The sequence below is a fragment of the Cololabis saira genome, chromosome 1 (genome assembly GCF_033807715.1).
Source record: "Cololabis saira isolate AMF1-May2022 chromosome 1, fColSai1.1, whole genome shotgun sequence".
NCBI lineage: Eukaryota > Metazoa > Chordata > Actinopteri > Beloniformes > Belonidae > Cololabis > Cololabis saira.
In genome coordinates, this window is record NC_084587.1 from 34,757,204 (window position 1) to 34,773,242 (window position 16,039).

General features: G+C 43.9%; 1 protein-coding gene across 1 annotated transcript; it reads left to right on the forward strand.

Annotated features, from left to right (window-relative positions):
- The first annotated feature begins 1,082 nt into the window (after positions 1-1,082).
- On the forward strand, positions 1,083-15,822 carry slx4 (SLX4 structure-specific endonuclease subunit homolog (S. cerevisiae)). The gene is made up of 13 exons (XM_061721400.1): positions 1,083-1,918; positions 3,173-3,377; positions 3,531-3,740; positions 3,896-4,113; positions 5,414-5,709; positions 5,910-6,141; positions 6,975-7,126; positions 7,306-7,452; positions 8,356-8,525; positions 8,955-11,332; positions 13,541-13,640; positions 13,865-14,149; positions 15,238-15,822. Exons 1-13 carry the CDS (start codon positions 1,441-1,443, stop codon positions 15,605-15,607), a joined length of 5,241 nt encoding a protein of 1,746 aa, XP_061577384.1. The 5' UTR covers positions 1,083-1,440; the 3' UTR covers positions 15,608-15,822.
- The last annotated feature ends 217 nt before the right edge of the window (positions 15,823-16,039 follow it).

The window sequence follows — 16,039 nt, forward strand, 5'->3', positions numbered from 1 at the left end:
ATAGTTCCAAGATTCAGATATATAGATGCAGAGTGATGCCACCCAGAGTTACTAGATGATTACACCGTTTCTTTATTTTAAATTCATAAATAATATGTTCCTGTGATTCTGAATCGAAATAAGCAAGTACGGATGTGGTTTTATAACAGCCTTCCCAAAAATGAAGACAGTTCTGTTCATTATTAAAAAATAATGAACTCTGCTCCATGCAGACAGATTCAAAATGCAATTTGTGCCAGCAGCAATTTGACTTTGAAATAATTAAACATGATTTTTATTTATTTGTGCGTGCTGTTTGTTCTTTTTATTCTAATAGTGGTGTGATATTTGGTACCTGTTTTTCTCTTGTCATTTACAGAAATATGCTGTACAGTATTTCTGTGTCAGGATCAAGAACTGTTGAAATAAACTAATTCAAATTCAGCCCCAGCTGTTTTAATGGACGATGACTGCGTGTAAACATCTTCCTTGTCATTTCTCACCTCACAGGACAATGGACAGAGTCCCTAAATAGTTTTTTTTACCCAAGCTGGGTTCTTGTTTAAAAAAAGGACAGGATTATTTCGCAACGCAAATATGCGACATTAAGTAATATGGAGGTGACAAGTGTCCTTTATATCTATGTCTGTGAGCTCTTTTAAAAGCCAACCTACCCTTTTAAACAGGCTTTTATGTAAACTGCATTGTTTGAAGTTATTTTATATTTTTTTCTTTTCTATCATGTATTCTATGTATTTTATTGGTCAAAACTGTTTTTATTCTAAAGCACTTTGTGACAGATATCTGTGAAAAGCGGTGTATGAATAAACTTTACTTACTTACTTAACCTGCCCTGTTCACGTTCACTCTTCACTACCTCTCGTTTTTATTTACTATAAAATGTTCATCCTCCCCAGCATTATGGGATGCCATAGTCGTGATTAATTAGGCTACATGTAAATATCATGGATGTAGGTAAATATAAGGAGGAAAAAACCATCCACTCCTAGGACTGCGCGGTTGTCACGTGACTAAAGGGCGCTCATTGGTTCGTACACCGTCACGTGACCGGAAGTCTGCGGTGACGCGTTTGAGCCGCAGGGACGTTTGAAATGAAAACAAATCCGTTTGTTTCTTGCCTGTTTAAGCTGTCAATTTAATAAAACATGATGCTATGCACAGTTGAAAATATGCTCGTGCCATCATAGCGACAGACTTGTCAGGCCATGAGGCGAAAAACTAAAGATATGGAGCAAATTGACCAGCCTCTGGTAAGATTTAGTGTTATCTTCCACAGCGAGCTGATGTTTTCACCATAAATACTCGTGTTCAAGTTCACACTGGGAGGTAAACATGCCGTTACGAATACACGCCACCGAGCCGGTTAGTTCGTTGATCTGAATAGTTTATTAGCGATGTAGACAGCTCATGCTGTCCCTTTAAAGAGACTAGACTCTCAGCATGGACGACTCCGACCAGGACTTCGCAGATCTCTGCTCCAGGCTGCTGAAGCGGGTCCGGAAGAAGCCCGGCGAGCCGGCCAAACCGAGCCGGAGAGCAGGTCAGCAGGCGGCCAGCCAGGGCTGGGGGGGGGACGAGAGGAGGAGGAAACATGGAGACTCTGGGGGGAAGCTGGCGGCGACCCAGCCGGCTGGTGCTGGAGCCGAGCAGGAGCTGGACTCTGGAGGACCTGGAGGACCTGGAGAGGCTGGATCTGCTGCTGGGCCATCATCAGCATCATCATCAGCAGCAGCATCAGCAGCAGCATCAGCAGTAGTAGTAGAGGCACCAAGTGAAGGAGATGCGAGGGCAAAAGATATAGTTCTTCTGAAGATGCAACAATTCAAGAGAGCCAATCCACAGAAGATGGTGCACGATGACAAGGTCCGGCCGATAAACCTCAACACCTGTCACCTGACTGCACAGGATCAAGGACAGAGTGAGTAAATGTGTTCTTTCTGTGGATTTCTAATAGGGGTGGGACGATACTGTTAACTCACGATTCAATACTGTGGCGATATGTGGCCCACGATAACGATAATATCACTATACACGATATCTTCAATATTTGATATACCGTATTTTCCGCATTATAAGGCGCACCTAAAAGCCTTTAATTGTCTCAAAAACCGGCAGTGCGCCTTATAGATGATCATTACGGTAATTTCTGTTACTGTAGTCAGGGGGATTGTAGCTACTGTAGTTGGTGTCGCCAAAGTAATGTGCTAAAAACGTCAGGAATCGTCACAGACGTTCAAGACAACAGCAGCGACACCGACTCGCATAATGGCGACTTTGACGAGAGGGAGCAAATCTGGTTTTTATTTTGTTAATAAAGTTTGACATACGGTACTTTTCTTCTTGTTTTTTTTTTTTTTTTTTTGCATTTGCTGTAGGATTTTGTAGCATTTCCTGTAGTGCAGCTCCATCAGGTAGATACCAGCCTCTATAGTACGGTATTTTACCATATATTTAGTGCGTCTTATAATGCGGTGCGCCTTATATATGGAAACATTTTCTAAATATGTCATTCATTGAAGGTGCACCTTATAATGCAGTGCGCCTTATAGTGCGGACAATTGTAAGACATTTCATCAATATCACAATATATCACAATTTGTGACTGAAAAAGAAAAAATACCCATAAAAAGGAAAATGTCTGTAGTTCGCATTTATTCAATGCCAAAACTTCATACAATGTACAAAGAAAGTGTATTTGTATAGAGCCTCACTGCCTCCTAGGCTTGTAAATGTAAACACTGTATAGCTGGACAAATTTAAAGTGCATGAACATTAATAAAATGTTTTATATAAACCAGGACAGTGCGCTGCTTTGTTTCTAATACTGAAAAGTCAGTAAGCAACTTAATTTTGCATAGTACCTCACTGCCTCCTAGTCTTGTAAATGTAAACACTGTACAGCTGGACAAATTGAAGTGCAAGAACAATAGTGACAACTTTGTAAATCCATTATGTGTGTTGTAATAAAATATCGATATTTGCCGTCAGTTTATTGATTATTTATTTTTTCCCCACCAATTATTTCTAACATCCTTGACTCGGCAGGGGGGGTGTAAGGAAAGGATACGATCACTCCATCTGTTACTGTATCACATAAATCAAATCACATTTTAAATAAAAGCAAAAATGTAACGACAAGATGTCACTTACTTGAACCTGAATTTGTTGGCAGAGACTTCAGTGTCCCACGGCTCTGGTCCCAGCACGGAGTCGCTGGACAACGATGAGGCTCTGGCCCTGCAGCTGCAACAGGAGCTGGACAGAGAGACAGCAGAGGCCACAGTGGACTTGGAGGATGGAGGCCTTTTCTTCTGTCAGATCTGCCACAGAGACTTATCACATATGACCCCCGAGGGACGCACACAGCACCTAAACAGGTCTGAACAACAAGCTTGCACTCTCTTTTTTTTTTCCCTAATAACTGTAATCAACCTTAATTGATTGACTCACTGAATAGTGAACTAATAACGCAGTTTCCTAAATTGTTTGCAAAGCCTCAAACTTCAAATCAGTGTTTTCCATTATTGAAGGTGCTTAGATGAGAATGAAGAGAGCGCCCCAGCTCGTCCTCCACCATCAGGTGTCCCCGATTGTCCCATCTGCGGCAAGAAATTCAAGTCCCAGAAGAGCCGCTCCAGTCACCTGAAGCGCTGCTCCTCAGATATGGGGGTCTCCCCGGCTGCGTTGCTGCAGGCCCTGCAGAGACAGGCTCAGGAGAACGCTGCTACTGCAAACACCCTGTGAGAACCTTTTCCTCAACAATATATCATCATTCTCTGGACTATTGAATAACAGGACACCCCTAACAATATTAGTGACAATATCCTAGTGGTGTACACGTACTTAGACGCCAAATAAAACCTTACATGAGCCACGTTCTGTTTTCTCTTTTCAGCATACAGACTGTGAGCACCAAAAGGAAAGGTTCCACCAATTCAGGCCTCCCAGCTAAGAAGAAACCCAGAAAGAAGCCTGAGCCCCTGGATGAAGAGACTGCAGTGGCTCTGGCTCTGTCCTCCTCCCTGCTGGAACAGGAGAAGCAGCAGCGCAGAGAGGAGATGCCGAGACGGTTAGAGATGGAGCCCCCAGCGCTGAAGTGGAGGCCAGATGCTGGTACAGTATCATTACTGATAACAATTGTGATAAAGTCTCACTTGGCCTCTGTTTTGGTCGGGTCTTTAGATTGTTTGCAGCTCTGCACTAGGTCTTTTGAATAGTGTTGTATCATACACTTGGCTGACCTTCAGTTCAGATTAGTTTTATTGTCTTGAACATGTTATTACATTTAATCAAGCCTGCTTTTGTATTTGTTATAGCTAGTGATTTTACTGGGCATCTCTGCCACATGCCACTACAAAAAATAAAACCAAGGGGAAAAAAGGGGTAAGGAAGATTTTATTGGGGAAAACATTTATCTATTCTTACTTTGCCTGTGGGGATATGCAGCAAGGATTGACAAAAAAAATGTGAGGACAAATGCGAAGTAGAGTCATTTTTATTGAGGCTCAATTGTCCATCTGTATGCGAAGAAGGTTTAACTTAATTGTCACAACATTAGAGCTGTTTTTATACTTTGAATTAACTGAATTATAAGCTCAGTTATACTAAGCCAATATGTTTGATTGAAGCTTTTTTTTCAGTTTTGTGTTGATATAATGGTGTTTGGATTCATGTTAGTCAATTTTGATATCATTGCATGCCCATTTTAAATGTTAAGTAATCTACAGCAGTTGTTTGTTTTTTAAAATCCAGAAGATATAGAACATAGAAGGAAATATAATTTCTAACATCAGCATGCAAGGACCACTCTCAAGCAGATGTGTACATCGGTTGTGGGAGTAAAACTGTGGAACTCTCTACAGAATGATTTAAAGGAATGCACAAATTTACTTAGGTTCAAAAAAATGTATAAAGATAAAATATTTAAGTTATATGATCATGAATAGACTGGGACTTAAGCAGTATTATTAATATATATGGTTGGTTCGATTTAAGTGTATATTTTTGTAAATATTGGTTACATTGACTGTTCTTTTTGTTTTGGTATTTAATAAGGGGCAGGTAAAATAAGACTTGTCTTCATCCTGCTCATTTTTGGTCATGGGTGTGTAGATTGACCACCATGCACGAAATAAATAAATAAAAAAAAAAAAAAAAAAAAACACGTAATAGGTTATATCCTGCACTCAAATTTACCTCATCATTTCTCTGTAGAATTATTACAACAAAAGTTTGGTAAATTATACATGAACAAAGCCGAATAACATAGTGAAACTAGATTTTATGCTTGACTTAGTAGACTTCCCCAAAGTCCTTCCGTTAAGGTGTAGCAGTGTCTTTACAATTGTGTGTCAGTGTGTCAGTTCAAAGACGTACTTTATTGCAGATTGCACTCATTCCTCTCCTTGTGCAGGTAAGGGGCGGGGGAAGAGGAAAAAGGCCCCCATCCACCGTCCTCCTCCGCTTCTCCTCGTTCAGGATCCCCAGGAAGCCCTGACGAGGCTGCAGGAGCGAGTCTCTGCTCTTCTGCTCCGCAGCAGACCCCCCTCTCCCTCCACCCCGACCCGGGGCCCGAGCACTCTGTCTCGCTGGACCGGCACTGCCCCCCTCTGGCAGAAGAGCACGCTGCTGGATGGAGGCAGCGTATGTGCGTCTGATTTCTACACTGCAGAGCTTAAGCAGTTCTTCACACCTTGGGAACATGTAAAGGTGAGAGAAACCAAAGACACCTTTTCAGAATTGCAATCAGATTGATTCATTAAAAGTCCCAGTTGCACCCCGTTTAAGCACAATGGTTAATTTTGCAGCTAAGCAGTCCTTAAACGCTTCGTACATACAAATGCTTTCCTTGGAGCACTGAGTGCAAGTCGGAGCTGAGTTAAGTCAGTGCTCTCCTCCTCCACTTCTAGACATCACTCAGTACCAGCAGCAGGCCCGAGTCTTCAGTCCAGCTTGTGGGTGAAGGAACTCCCGTTACAGGGACCAAGCGTCTCCCATCCTGCTCCCAGACGGCCTCTTGCCCCTCAGCTCCCTCCACGCCCGGGGCCGGGCAGCTCCCAGTGGGCAGCCAGGCCCTGCGAGACCTGATGGAGCTGGCTGAAGACGGTATGACCCTGACGCAATATGGATACTCCGCAAAAGGTAAAACACACAGCATGGTGAACATTTGTTTACCAGTGGAGTATGATCTTAACCTTGTTAACTTGTTTTCTTTCTGTGTAAACTGCTTTTAGAGGAATTATTGTGTAAAGTGCCTAATATGAATAATACTGATATTAAACTGAATGTATGTGCTGTCGATGCTGCTTTCCCAACGAGTTTGCATTTGTTTCTTTGTGTTTTCTACAGGAAAAATCATCTAGATTGGTTAGAACATTAGATTAAATTTGCTATAAAATGAGGGCAGTTTTAAATTTCTGAATTATATACGTATTTTCTGGACTATAAGCCGCACCTGCATAAAAGCCGCACCCGCTCTATTTAAAAAAAAAAAAGATATGCAAGCCGCAGATATTTATGTTGTTAGATTAGATATTTACTACATGTACACAAGGATTTTGAACTGTAAATGATGTACATGTTTGTACCTAAATAGATCCTTTCCTAACAGTGTCTTTTAACACGGCAGCAACTTTGCTGATTAAAACGGGACAGAACCAAGAGAAAATAACCAGTATTTATTTATCTGTTTGAAATCTGCTTCTACCTACTTCTATCTGCTAAAGAAGAAGTAGCGTATTCTTCTTTGCATTTATTTTGTCTTAGTTTTTATTCTAATTCCGGTTAGAGCGCCCCGAGCGGTGGAAGAAAAATCCACAGAATAGCCGCACCTTTGTATAAGCCGCATGGTTCAAAACCTATGAAAAAAGTAGCGGATTATAGTCCAGAAAATACGGTAGTGTTGCGATCTTTGAACTCAAAGGAGTGACTCACTAAACAAGCAGATTTGCTCATGATTGTCTCCTTTTCTGCAGTTCAGCGTCTGAGCGGCTTCATCCGGGAGGAGTCCGAGGAGCAGGATGAACTCTGTGCCAGTGGCTTCCTGCCAGAAACGGCCCACAAACCCTCAGCTGCCACTCACAACCAGGCAGCGAGGACAGATGATCAGCAAGGCGCTGATAAATCAGTAAGACACATTTATAATCCCTGGAGATTTTTTACATTTCTATCAAGACACATTTTGTGACTTCACATGATAAGTTGTGTGCTTAAAAACTTTGTCTCCTTCGTTTACTTGACATTCATCATGTTGGAGTTTTTTCCTGCGGTCCAGCCTCAGTGTGTTGTGCTGGTGTCCCCCTGTAGGTGGCGCTGTCCAGGCTGGCATCGGACCTGAGCAGCATGGTGAACAACCCTCAGCTCAGTGATTTGCAGCTGCAGGTGGACAGTGGGGACGTCTACTTTGCACATTCCTTCATGGTGTACGCGCGCTGCCCCTTGCTGGCAGAGATGGTAAAAGAACTGAGGCCGGTTGCTTTGATATGTGTTTACACGGAGCAAAAACGGAGGCGTTTTCATGCGTTTTGGCCGTTCGTTTACACGAAAACGCAGCTCAAAGCCCCCAAAAACGATCATTTCTGAAAACTCCGGCCAAAGTGGAGATTTTCAAAAACTCCGTTTTCACGTTTGCGTCTAAACGGAGGAAAACGGAGGAAAACGGAGATTTAAGCTTCAGAACGTCACATTATGCACCAGAAACTCACCAGCGTCATGTGTGCGACCTGTGTTTACAATTAGTTTGGCCACCGTCAATATTTTCTTGTATTTTACCTGTTTTATATTCTAAAGTCACACTTAAAAGTAACCCCCCCCCCCCGTCCAGCCTCCTGCTCATTCAAGCCTGTGAGCGCGTCAGCCAGCAGCATGAAGCCTGAATTATGGTTCCGCGTTAAATCGACGGCGTAGGGTACGCGGCGACGCGCAAGGTATGTGCGCGTCACCGTGTACCCTACGCCGTAGGCTCTGCGTTGGTTGAACGCGGAACCATAAATCAGCCTTAACTGGAAGTTACACACGTGTCATTTGTTGATGTTTTTCCAGGATTCTGATTGGCTTGCATGACGTTAAGAGCGTTTTCATGCGGGTCCGTGTAAACGAGGATTTTTTTGAAAACGTAGAGGGGAAAATATCCGTTTTTGTAAATACCCGGCTACGTGTAAACGTGAGATTCATTTCAGTTTAGGCTTGTCTTCTGTTGTGGCTTTTTATTAAAATAATCACATTACTATTCAGTTAAGTAGTGTAAATGTAGCATAAGTGGAAGATGAGTAGTTACAAACTTATATACTGTAGATGTAGTTGTACTCTGCTGAAATACTCTGAGGTATTTAAAAGGATCCTGTGGTTTCCTCACAGGTGCATGAAAGTGGATTCGGGGTACAGGAGGAAGGCATGCCGGCGGCTCAGAGAGTGCTGCTGAATGACGTCCCTGGGCAGGCGGTGCTCGCTCTGCTGCGTTACCTCTACACTGCTCACTCCTCTGCTCCAGCATCACTGCAGCCTCACCTGCTGGAGCTGGCATCCAGGTTAGTCTGACCCATTCAGACCTCAGAAACTCCCCTATAACCTGAGGGATGTCTGAAAAGCCCCTGGAAATATGAACCAAAACCAATTTAATTTGGTAAATGTTTCCTTTTCCTTTAAGAATTTATTTTCTCCAAAGTTTGAAAGTCTCTTTGGCTTGTTAGTTTTAGTCCTACTTGAAATGTTGAAGCACATGTATGTCGTAATTGTTATTTACATATATTGAGACAGCTTATTCTTACTGTGCAGTTATGTTGCATCACTAATAATTTATACAATACACATTTGATCCTGTAAATCCACACAAGCTCTGCTCAAGTTAAGTTAGTTTGACCCAACACTGGTGTCGTCTTGTTCCTGTTGGTGGCATTTTCTTCTTCTCTGATGTTCTTAGGACCTCTCCCTCTCTCTTTTCTGCCTCTTATTTTAAGGTTCGATTTGGAGGAGTTGCAGCAGCTGTGTCATCTCGGTCGAGAGGAGGCAGCAACTGTAGGAGATGAAGAACGCTACATGAACGAGGAGGAGGAGAATGACAACAACCAAACAGACCAGGCCTTCACGGATCTCCTCCGGTCGATGTGGAACGAAGAGGATGACGATGACACGGGGATCTCGGATGGAGCGGGAGGAAGTGAAGGTGGACTGTTGGAAGAAGACCATGCAGCTGATGAGGTCACGTCAGGGAGCAGAGAGATTCACGAGGAACACGTGAATGAGGAAGAGCTGGAAGAGATCTATGAGTTTGCAGCCACACAGAGAAATAAGGAGGAGAGAGACAGTGTAGAGGAGGAAGAGAGATTAGACGAGCAGCAAGATGGAGACACCATGTTTACAAAATTGTCCGAGCCAAAAAGAGACCTCAGTGAAAAAACTCTGCATCTCGACCGTCAGCTTGAGCCAGAGCCTAGTTTGAACTGCGGCTACACGCGTCTTTTCTCAGAGTCGTGGGGTGAGTACGAGGAAGGAGGTCCCTCCTCCACCTCTGGTCCACCTAAGGCCGGTTCTCCCCGGGCAAAGCAGCAGCAGACTCCTCAAAAAGCACCATCTCAACTGTGTGGCAGGACTGTGGTCCAGTCTTCAGGAAGTTTGCCTGACGATGATCTTGGTGCTCCACCCACTGCCTCCAACCTGCCTATCGCAGGACTGTCTCCTCATCAAGGGGGTGACCAGGGCGGCTGTGGAGACGAGAGAGAAAATAGTGTGGAGCTGGATGTGTCTTTGAATCAAGAAAGCTGTAGTTCTCACAGTATCTCCCGGTCTCGCGATTCCCCCTCAAAGAAAGAGGAACCTGAGCTCATCGTTTTGTCCGATTCAAGTGACGAGATGGAGGTTACTATTCTCAGCCCCTGCGAGCTCTCGCCTCCTCGTCCCGCCGCCCGGAACCTGCAGAGCTACACAGAGATCAGGTCTAAGCAGAACCCGGTATCCCAGGTTGCTTCTTTGGAGAGGAAAGGGTCCAGTAGTTTGGAGTTGAGCCCCAGTGGTGCACTAGATTGTTCTCCTGAAGTGTCCTGGCTTGTCCCTTCCACACCTGTCCAGGCTGCCAGAAACACCAGGACCAGCTCCACTCAGACCAAAAGCAGCATTCGCAGGACACAGCTGTTCCCTAAAGGTGAAACCTCCCCGCTTTTCTCTTCTCCCGCTTTACCAGTGAATGCCTCCAGTAGTCCTCACAAAGTGCTTGCGTGCACCGGCGCTCCAGAGAGCAGCGTGTCCGGGCGGAAGCTGAACGGGAAGCTTCTCAGTAGCTCCAGCTTGGATGTCAACGTTTGTCCTAAAGTAAAGTGTGATGAGAGTAAAAATGGAGAAGACTGTGCAGGTCTCCTGCTGCAACCTAAGCTGTCACAGCTCTCAAGTCTGGTGCACCAGCGTTCCCCCCGAGCATCTTCAAAGCAGGATACGCCTCTTCATCTGAAGACCCAGCCGTACAGCAGCACGCCCCTGCACGCCGAGCTCCGCCCGCCTCCTCCTCCTGCTGCCTCCCTGCTCCACACCCACACGGATGAGCCAGTTTGGCTTCGTCAACAAAGGGAGACGTCGTCCTCAGAAAGCACGGAAAAGCCAGAGTTGGGGAGCTTCCATCTCTCGCCTTTGTCCGATCCTTCTGACTCTGGCAGTGGGCATCTAAATTCAAAGAGACAAAGCACGTCCTCCAGTCAGAGTCGAGCCTCTGCTGAGTCCAGCGTTTCCACAAACGCAGGTGTCGATCGAATGAGGATTGAGGTGAGAAATGAGCAAGAAAAGAGAGAGATCAATCCCTGTGAGGAATCCATGGGTGATGGAGAAGAACCTGAAGAGGGAAATGAAAACGTGGGAGAGGCAGATGTTGAAGAATCCAGTTTTCAACAGAGTTTCATGGCCATGGATGAGCCTCCCATCGCATTCAATGACTCGTGGGGTCTTGACATTTGTGCAGAGGCCAATCCAGGCTGCTTCAGTTTGAGGCTAGAAGACAGCAGAGGGTCCAGCCTGCAGGAGCCCAGCCCACGACAACGAGAAACGGCCGGGGCCTCGCCTCCTCCCACTTCTAAACCTCTTTCATCTCGTCACACTGTTGAGACGATAGATGGCCACGCGGGAGTGACTGCTCCTTCTCCACCTCGAGGTCACAGTTCACCGTCCAGCAGTCTGCAGACACATAAACACCCCGTCTCCATCCCCTCACCACCTGGCCCCGTCACACGCACCTCACCAGAGACTCACAACGGCCTCCTAGACTCCAAAATATGGGACAGCTGGGAGGAGGATGAAGGAGAGGCTCTTCCTTTATCTCAGAGGGTGAACCCACCTGCCCGGGTCAGAACTCCAGGTGGGTAGCGTTCACTTTTAGACCCTGTTACCTCTCACATGACACACATATTTGTTCCTGTAATTTACCAGCACAAATCTTCAGTTTAATTAAAACTGACACTAGGATAGGACTATTTGATGTACAGAGGGTTGCAAAAGTATTCACCCCCCTTGAACTTTGTGACCTTTTGCCACATTTCAGGCTTCAAACATAAAGATATAAAACTATCATTTTTTGTGAAGAATCAACATCAAGTGGGACACAATCATGAAGTGGAACGAAATGTATTGGATATTTCAAACTTTTTTAACAAATAAAAAACTGAAAAATTGGGCGTGCAAAATTATTCATCCCCCTTAAGTTAATACTTTGTAGCGCCACCTTTTGCTGCGATTACAGCTGTAAGTCGCTTCGGGTTTGTCTCTATCAGTTTTGCACATCGAGAGACTGAACTTTTTGCCCATTCGTCCTTGCAAAACAGCTCGAGCTCAGTGAGGTTGGATGGAGAGCGTTTGTGAACAGCAGTTTTCAGTTCTTTCCACAAATTCTCCATTGGATTCAGGTCTGGACTTTGACTTGGCCATTCTAACACCTGGATATGTTTTTGTGAACCATTCCATTGTAGATTTTGCTTTATATTTTGGATCATTGTCTTATTGGAAGACAAATCTCCGTCCCAGTCTCAGGTCTTTTGCAGACTCCATCAGGTTTTCTTCCAGAATGGTCTTGTATTTGGCTCCATCCATCTTCCCATCAATTTTAACCATCTTCCCTGTCCCTGCTGAAGAAAAGCAGGCCCGAACCATGATGCTGCCACCACCATGTTTGACAGAGGGGATGGTGTGTTGAGGGTGATAAGCTGTGTTGCTTTTACGCCAAACATAACGTCTTGCATTGTTGCCAAAAAGTTCGATTTTGGTCTGATCTGACCAGAGCACCTTCTTCCACATGTTTGTGTCTCCCAGGTGGCATGTGGCAAACTTTAAATGACACTTTATGGATATCTTTAAGAAATGGCTTTCTTCTTGCCACTCTTCCATAAAGGCCAGAATTGTGCAGTATACGACTGATTGTTGTCGTATGGACAGAGTCTCCCACCTCAGCTTTAGAGCTCTGCAGTTCATCCAGAGTGATCATGGGCCTCTTGGCTGCATCTCTGATCAGTCTTCTCCTTGTATGAGCTGAAAGTGTAGATGGACGGCCAGGTCTTGGTAGATTTACAGTGGTCTGATACTCCTTCCATTTCAATATAATCACTTGCACAGTGCTCCTTGGGATGTTTAAAGCTTGGGAAATATTTTGTATCCAAATCCAGCTTCAATCTTCTCCACAACAGTATCTGGGACCTGCCTGGTGTGTTCCTTGTTCTTCATGATGCTCTCTGCGCTTTAAACGGACCTCTGAGACGATCACAGTGCAGGTGCATTTAGACGGAGACATGTTTACACACTGGTGGATTCCATTTATCATCATTAGTCATTTAGGTCAACACTGGATCATTCAGAGATCCTCACTGAACTTCTGGACTGAGTTTGCTGCACTGAAAGTAAAGGGGGTGAATCATTTTGCACACCCAATTTTTCAGTTTTTTATTTGTTAAAAAAGTTTGAAATTTCCAATACATTTCTTTCCACTTCATGATTGTGTCCCATTTGATGTTGATTCTTCACAAAAAATTACAGTTTTATATCTTTATGTTTGAAGTCTGAAATGTGGCAAAAGGTCACAAAGTTCAAGGGGGGTGAATACTTTTGCAACCCTCTGTATATAAGCCAAATCCATGATCTAAATTTTAACGGACGATTTTACAGAAACAACCGTGAAAGTAGGTTTCATAAAAGAACTGGGTCAAATATTATATTAACTTCGCTCACGATGTAGAGAATCTGATTTTCCGAATGTGGCCTATGTTTAAATAAATACATGATTATGAATCTGTTTAATCTTAGAAAATATCAGAATAAATGAATACATGTAAATACAAATAAATATTCTTAACGTGAAATATGTTTAATGTGCAGATGTTAGTTAGTATAGCATGACTGAAATGTTGTGGAAGTAATCACACCTCTACAGCAACATCTGTCATGAATCCATTTTAAATAACCTCTTTAGTGAAGTTTATTAAACCCTAAACACGACTGGAATAAACTCTCAGATTGGTGGAATTGTACATTTGTTCAGATCAGAGTGTAAAACCAAGTCGTGTTGCTCATGTCTCATTAGTATCATCGCACAGTAAAGCCCGGCGCGACCTGGTGCCCATCACTCCCATGCCCCACTACTCTGACATGGACACGCCGGAGCTCAAGAACAAACTCAACAGGTCAGTTGGTTCATGCCCACCCCTGTCTTTGTTTTAAAGGATTACACCAACACTATGTTGCTTTTTCTTAAATAAAGGTGCTTAAGTGGGGGACTGATTAGATTAGCCCCCCTGGTGTCGCCGTCAGCTTATTCTCCCTGCGTTTTTCTGTCCCAGACTGTTTTAACCTGTGAATTTGACAGTCTGTCTGTCTCAAATGCCTTTAACTTTCTTCCCTTTTGTAGATTTGGGGTTCGGCCTCTACCAAAGCGTCAGATGGTCCTCAAACTGAAGGAAATCCACCAGTACACACACCAGTTGAGCTCCGACTCCGAGGACGAGGCCTCCTTTCCGGGCGGCTCTGCTCAGCTGAATCCCCCTCCCAGCAGACCGGCCTCCTGCGCCCAGACGGGGAAGTTTAAAGAACCCCGACCACCTGCTGCCTCGTCCTTAGAGGAGGACGCGGAGCCGCTGTCGGCCTCGCAGGGGTCAAACACCTCCTCAACTGCCGCCAGCGATGAATCCGAGAGGTGTGTGGATCATGTTTAAAAACAAACAAGAGAATCTTCCCAGATTCATGAGCAAAATTGTGTGTGCAAACAAAGGCAGAAATGTGCATGGACACACACGCTGAGCATCACTGGGGTTCTCTTGGGCAAACCTGAGTTCCCTCCATCTTTGTCCATGAATGGATCCTGACAGCCCCCTACTTGGTCATTTACATGAAAAACTTAAACATGAAAGTGAAAACAACAGTAATAGGGCTGTTCGATTGATCGATTTTAAATCGTAATCGCGATTATGTAATTAGAACGATGTTAAAACGTGAAACTCGTAAAATCGATTTTTCATTTAATACCTGCGACAAGTGCCCCATGGGAGAGGCTCTTTAGTGTAGGAGGGGGCGTTGTAACATGCCACCGGGCATCCCTCAAGCCAGATGCCGTAGACCGGCTCGTGTTCCTTGCAAAAAACTTGCAAATGTGAATATCAAATGTAATGACTGACATTACACACCTCTACCTCCTTCATGGGTTGCATTATTATTTAGCATGCAAAGACCCAGTTTAGTTTAATTAGAAAATGTCTTGTTTTATTTAATTGGAAATATAACTTACTGTATGTTTGCAAGTGCTGATTTGCAGATTTTTTTTTTCAGAGATAAAACTTTATATTTTATTATATTTTTTAAAACTTTTTTCAACTTATTTTACAGAGTTTTGCACTTTATTCATTCATTTTTGGTTTAATAAGAGCAAAGTTTGCACTTAAAGCCCAATGGGGCAAATGTTCAATAAAAAAACAGCATGTTTGAAATCATTTCTTTGCCTTTTGTCAATTCACAAAATAATCGTAATCGAAAATCGGATTTTGAGAGAAAAAAATCGAGATTTTATTTTTGGGCAAAATCGAACAGCCCTAAACAGTAAAGAGTTCTACTCATTGAAGCTGAGATGTATATTATGAAAACTATTAAAAGAAGTCAATGAATCTCTGTTAAATATGTTAATGCTTCGTGTTTGGAGTTTCCATTCAGTAGTTTTGTTTCTGATGCTTTCTGTATGCATTTATATTGGATGGACATTTATTTATAGCCTTTTTTGTTTTCCTTCATCAGGTCCAATCCAGAGCTGATCGTCTCCTCCGATGGCGACTCAGACAGCGACGGTGGCGTCTCATCGTCCCAGGTCGCGTCTCGCCTCCAAGAACGTCTGCAGGCGGTGCGCACCTTCATCCTCTCCGACCCGAGCCTGTACAGTCGGATCCTGCAGTACCAGCCTCTCGTCCTCTCTCAGCTCCAGCAGCAGCTCAAGGCTGCGGGGATCCGCCTCGGCGCCGCCAAGCTGGTGGACTACCTGGACTCTCAGTGCATCACCTTCACCACAGCAAAGCCCGGCCACTCTGCACCCGGCCGTAGGGGGGGCAAGAAGACGAGTAAGGGGGCAAGAGGAGGGAGCAGGAAAAAAGCTGCCTCCACCAGGCTTTAAAACTTTGACCATAAGGCAGTTTTATGGTGGGGGGGACTTCAACACTGAAGATGTTCTTAAGGAAACTTTAAGCCAGAAAAGATTACTGTTAAATTATGAAGAGTACGACTTTGATAGTTTGTGAATTGCCTGCATTCTGTCTGCAAACTGGTTATATTATGTAAATACAGGTTTTAGATTTTAAATGTTTTGCTTTCAAATGTTGCATTTATCATCACATGTTTCTGTTTAAAATAAAAAACAAAAACTGCTTGACATCTTGCACAGCATGTGACTACAAAACTGTTCATCAGTCTGTAGAGATTTAAACAACTGAGCTAAGAACGACTCCAAATCCAAAGAAGAAAACAAAATATGTTGTAAGAGAGGAAATGTACCGTCTTAAGGAAGAAAAGGTAATTTTAGAATCTCAAAAAAGCTGAGACAGGCTGA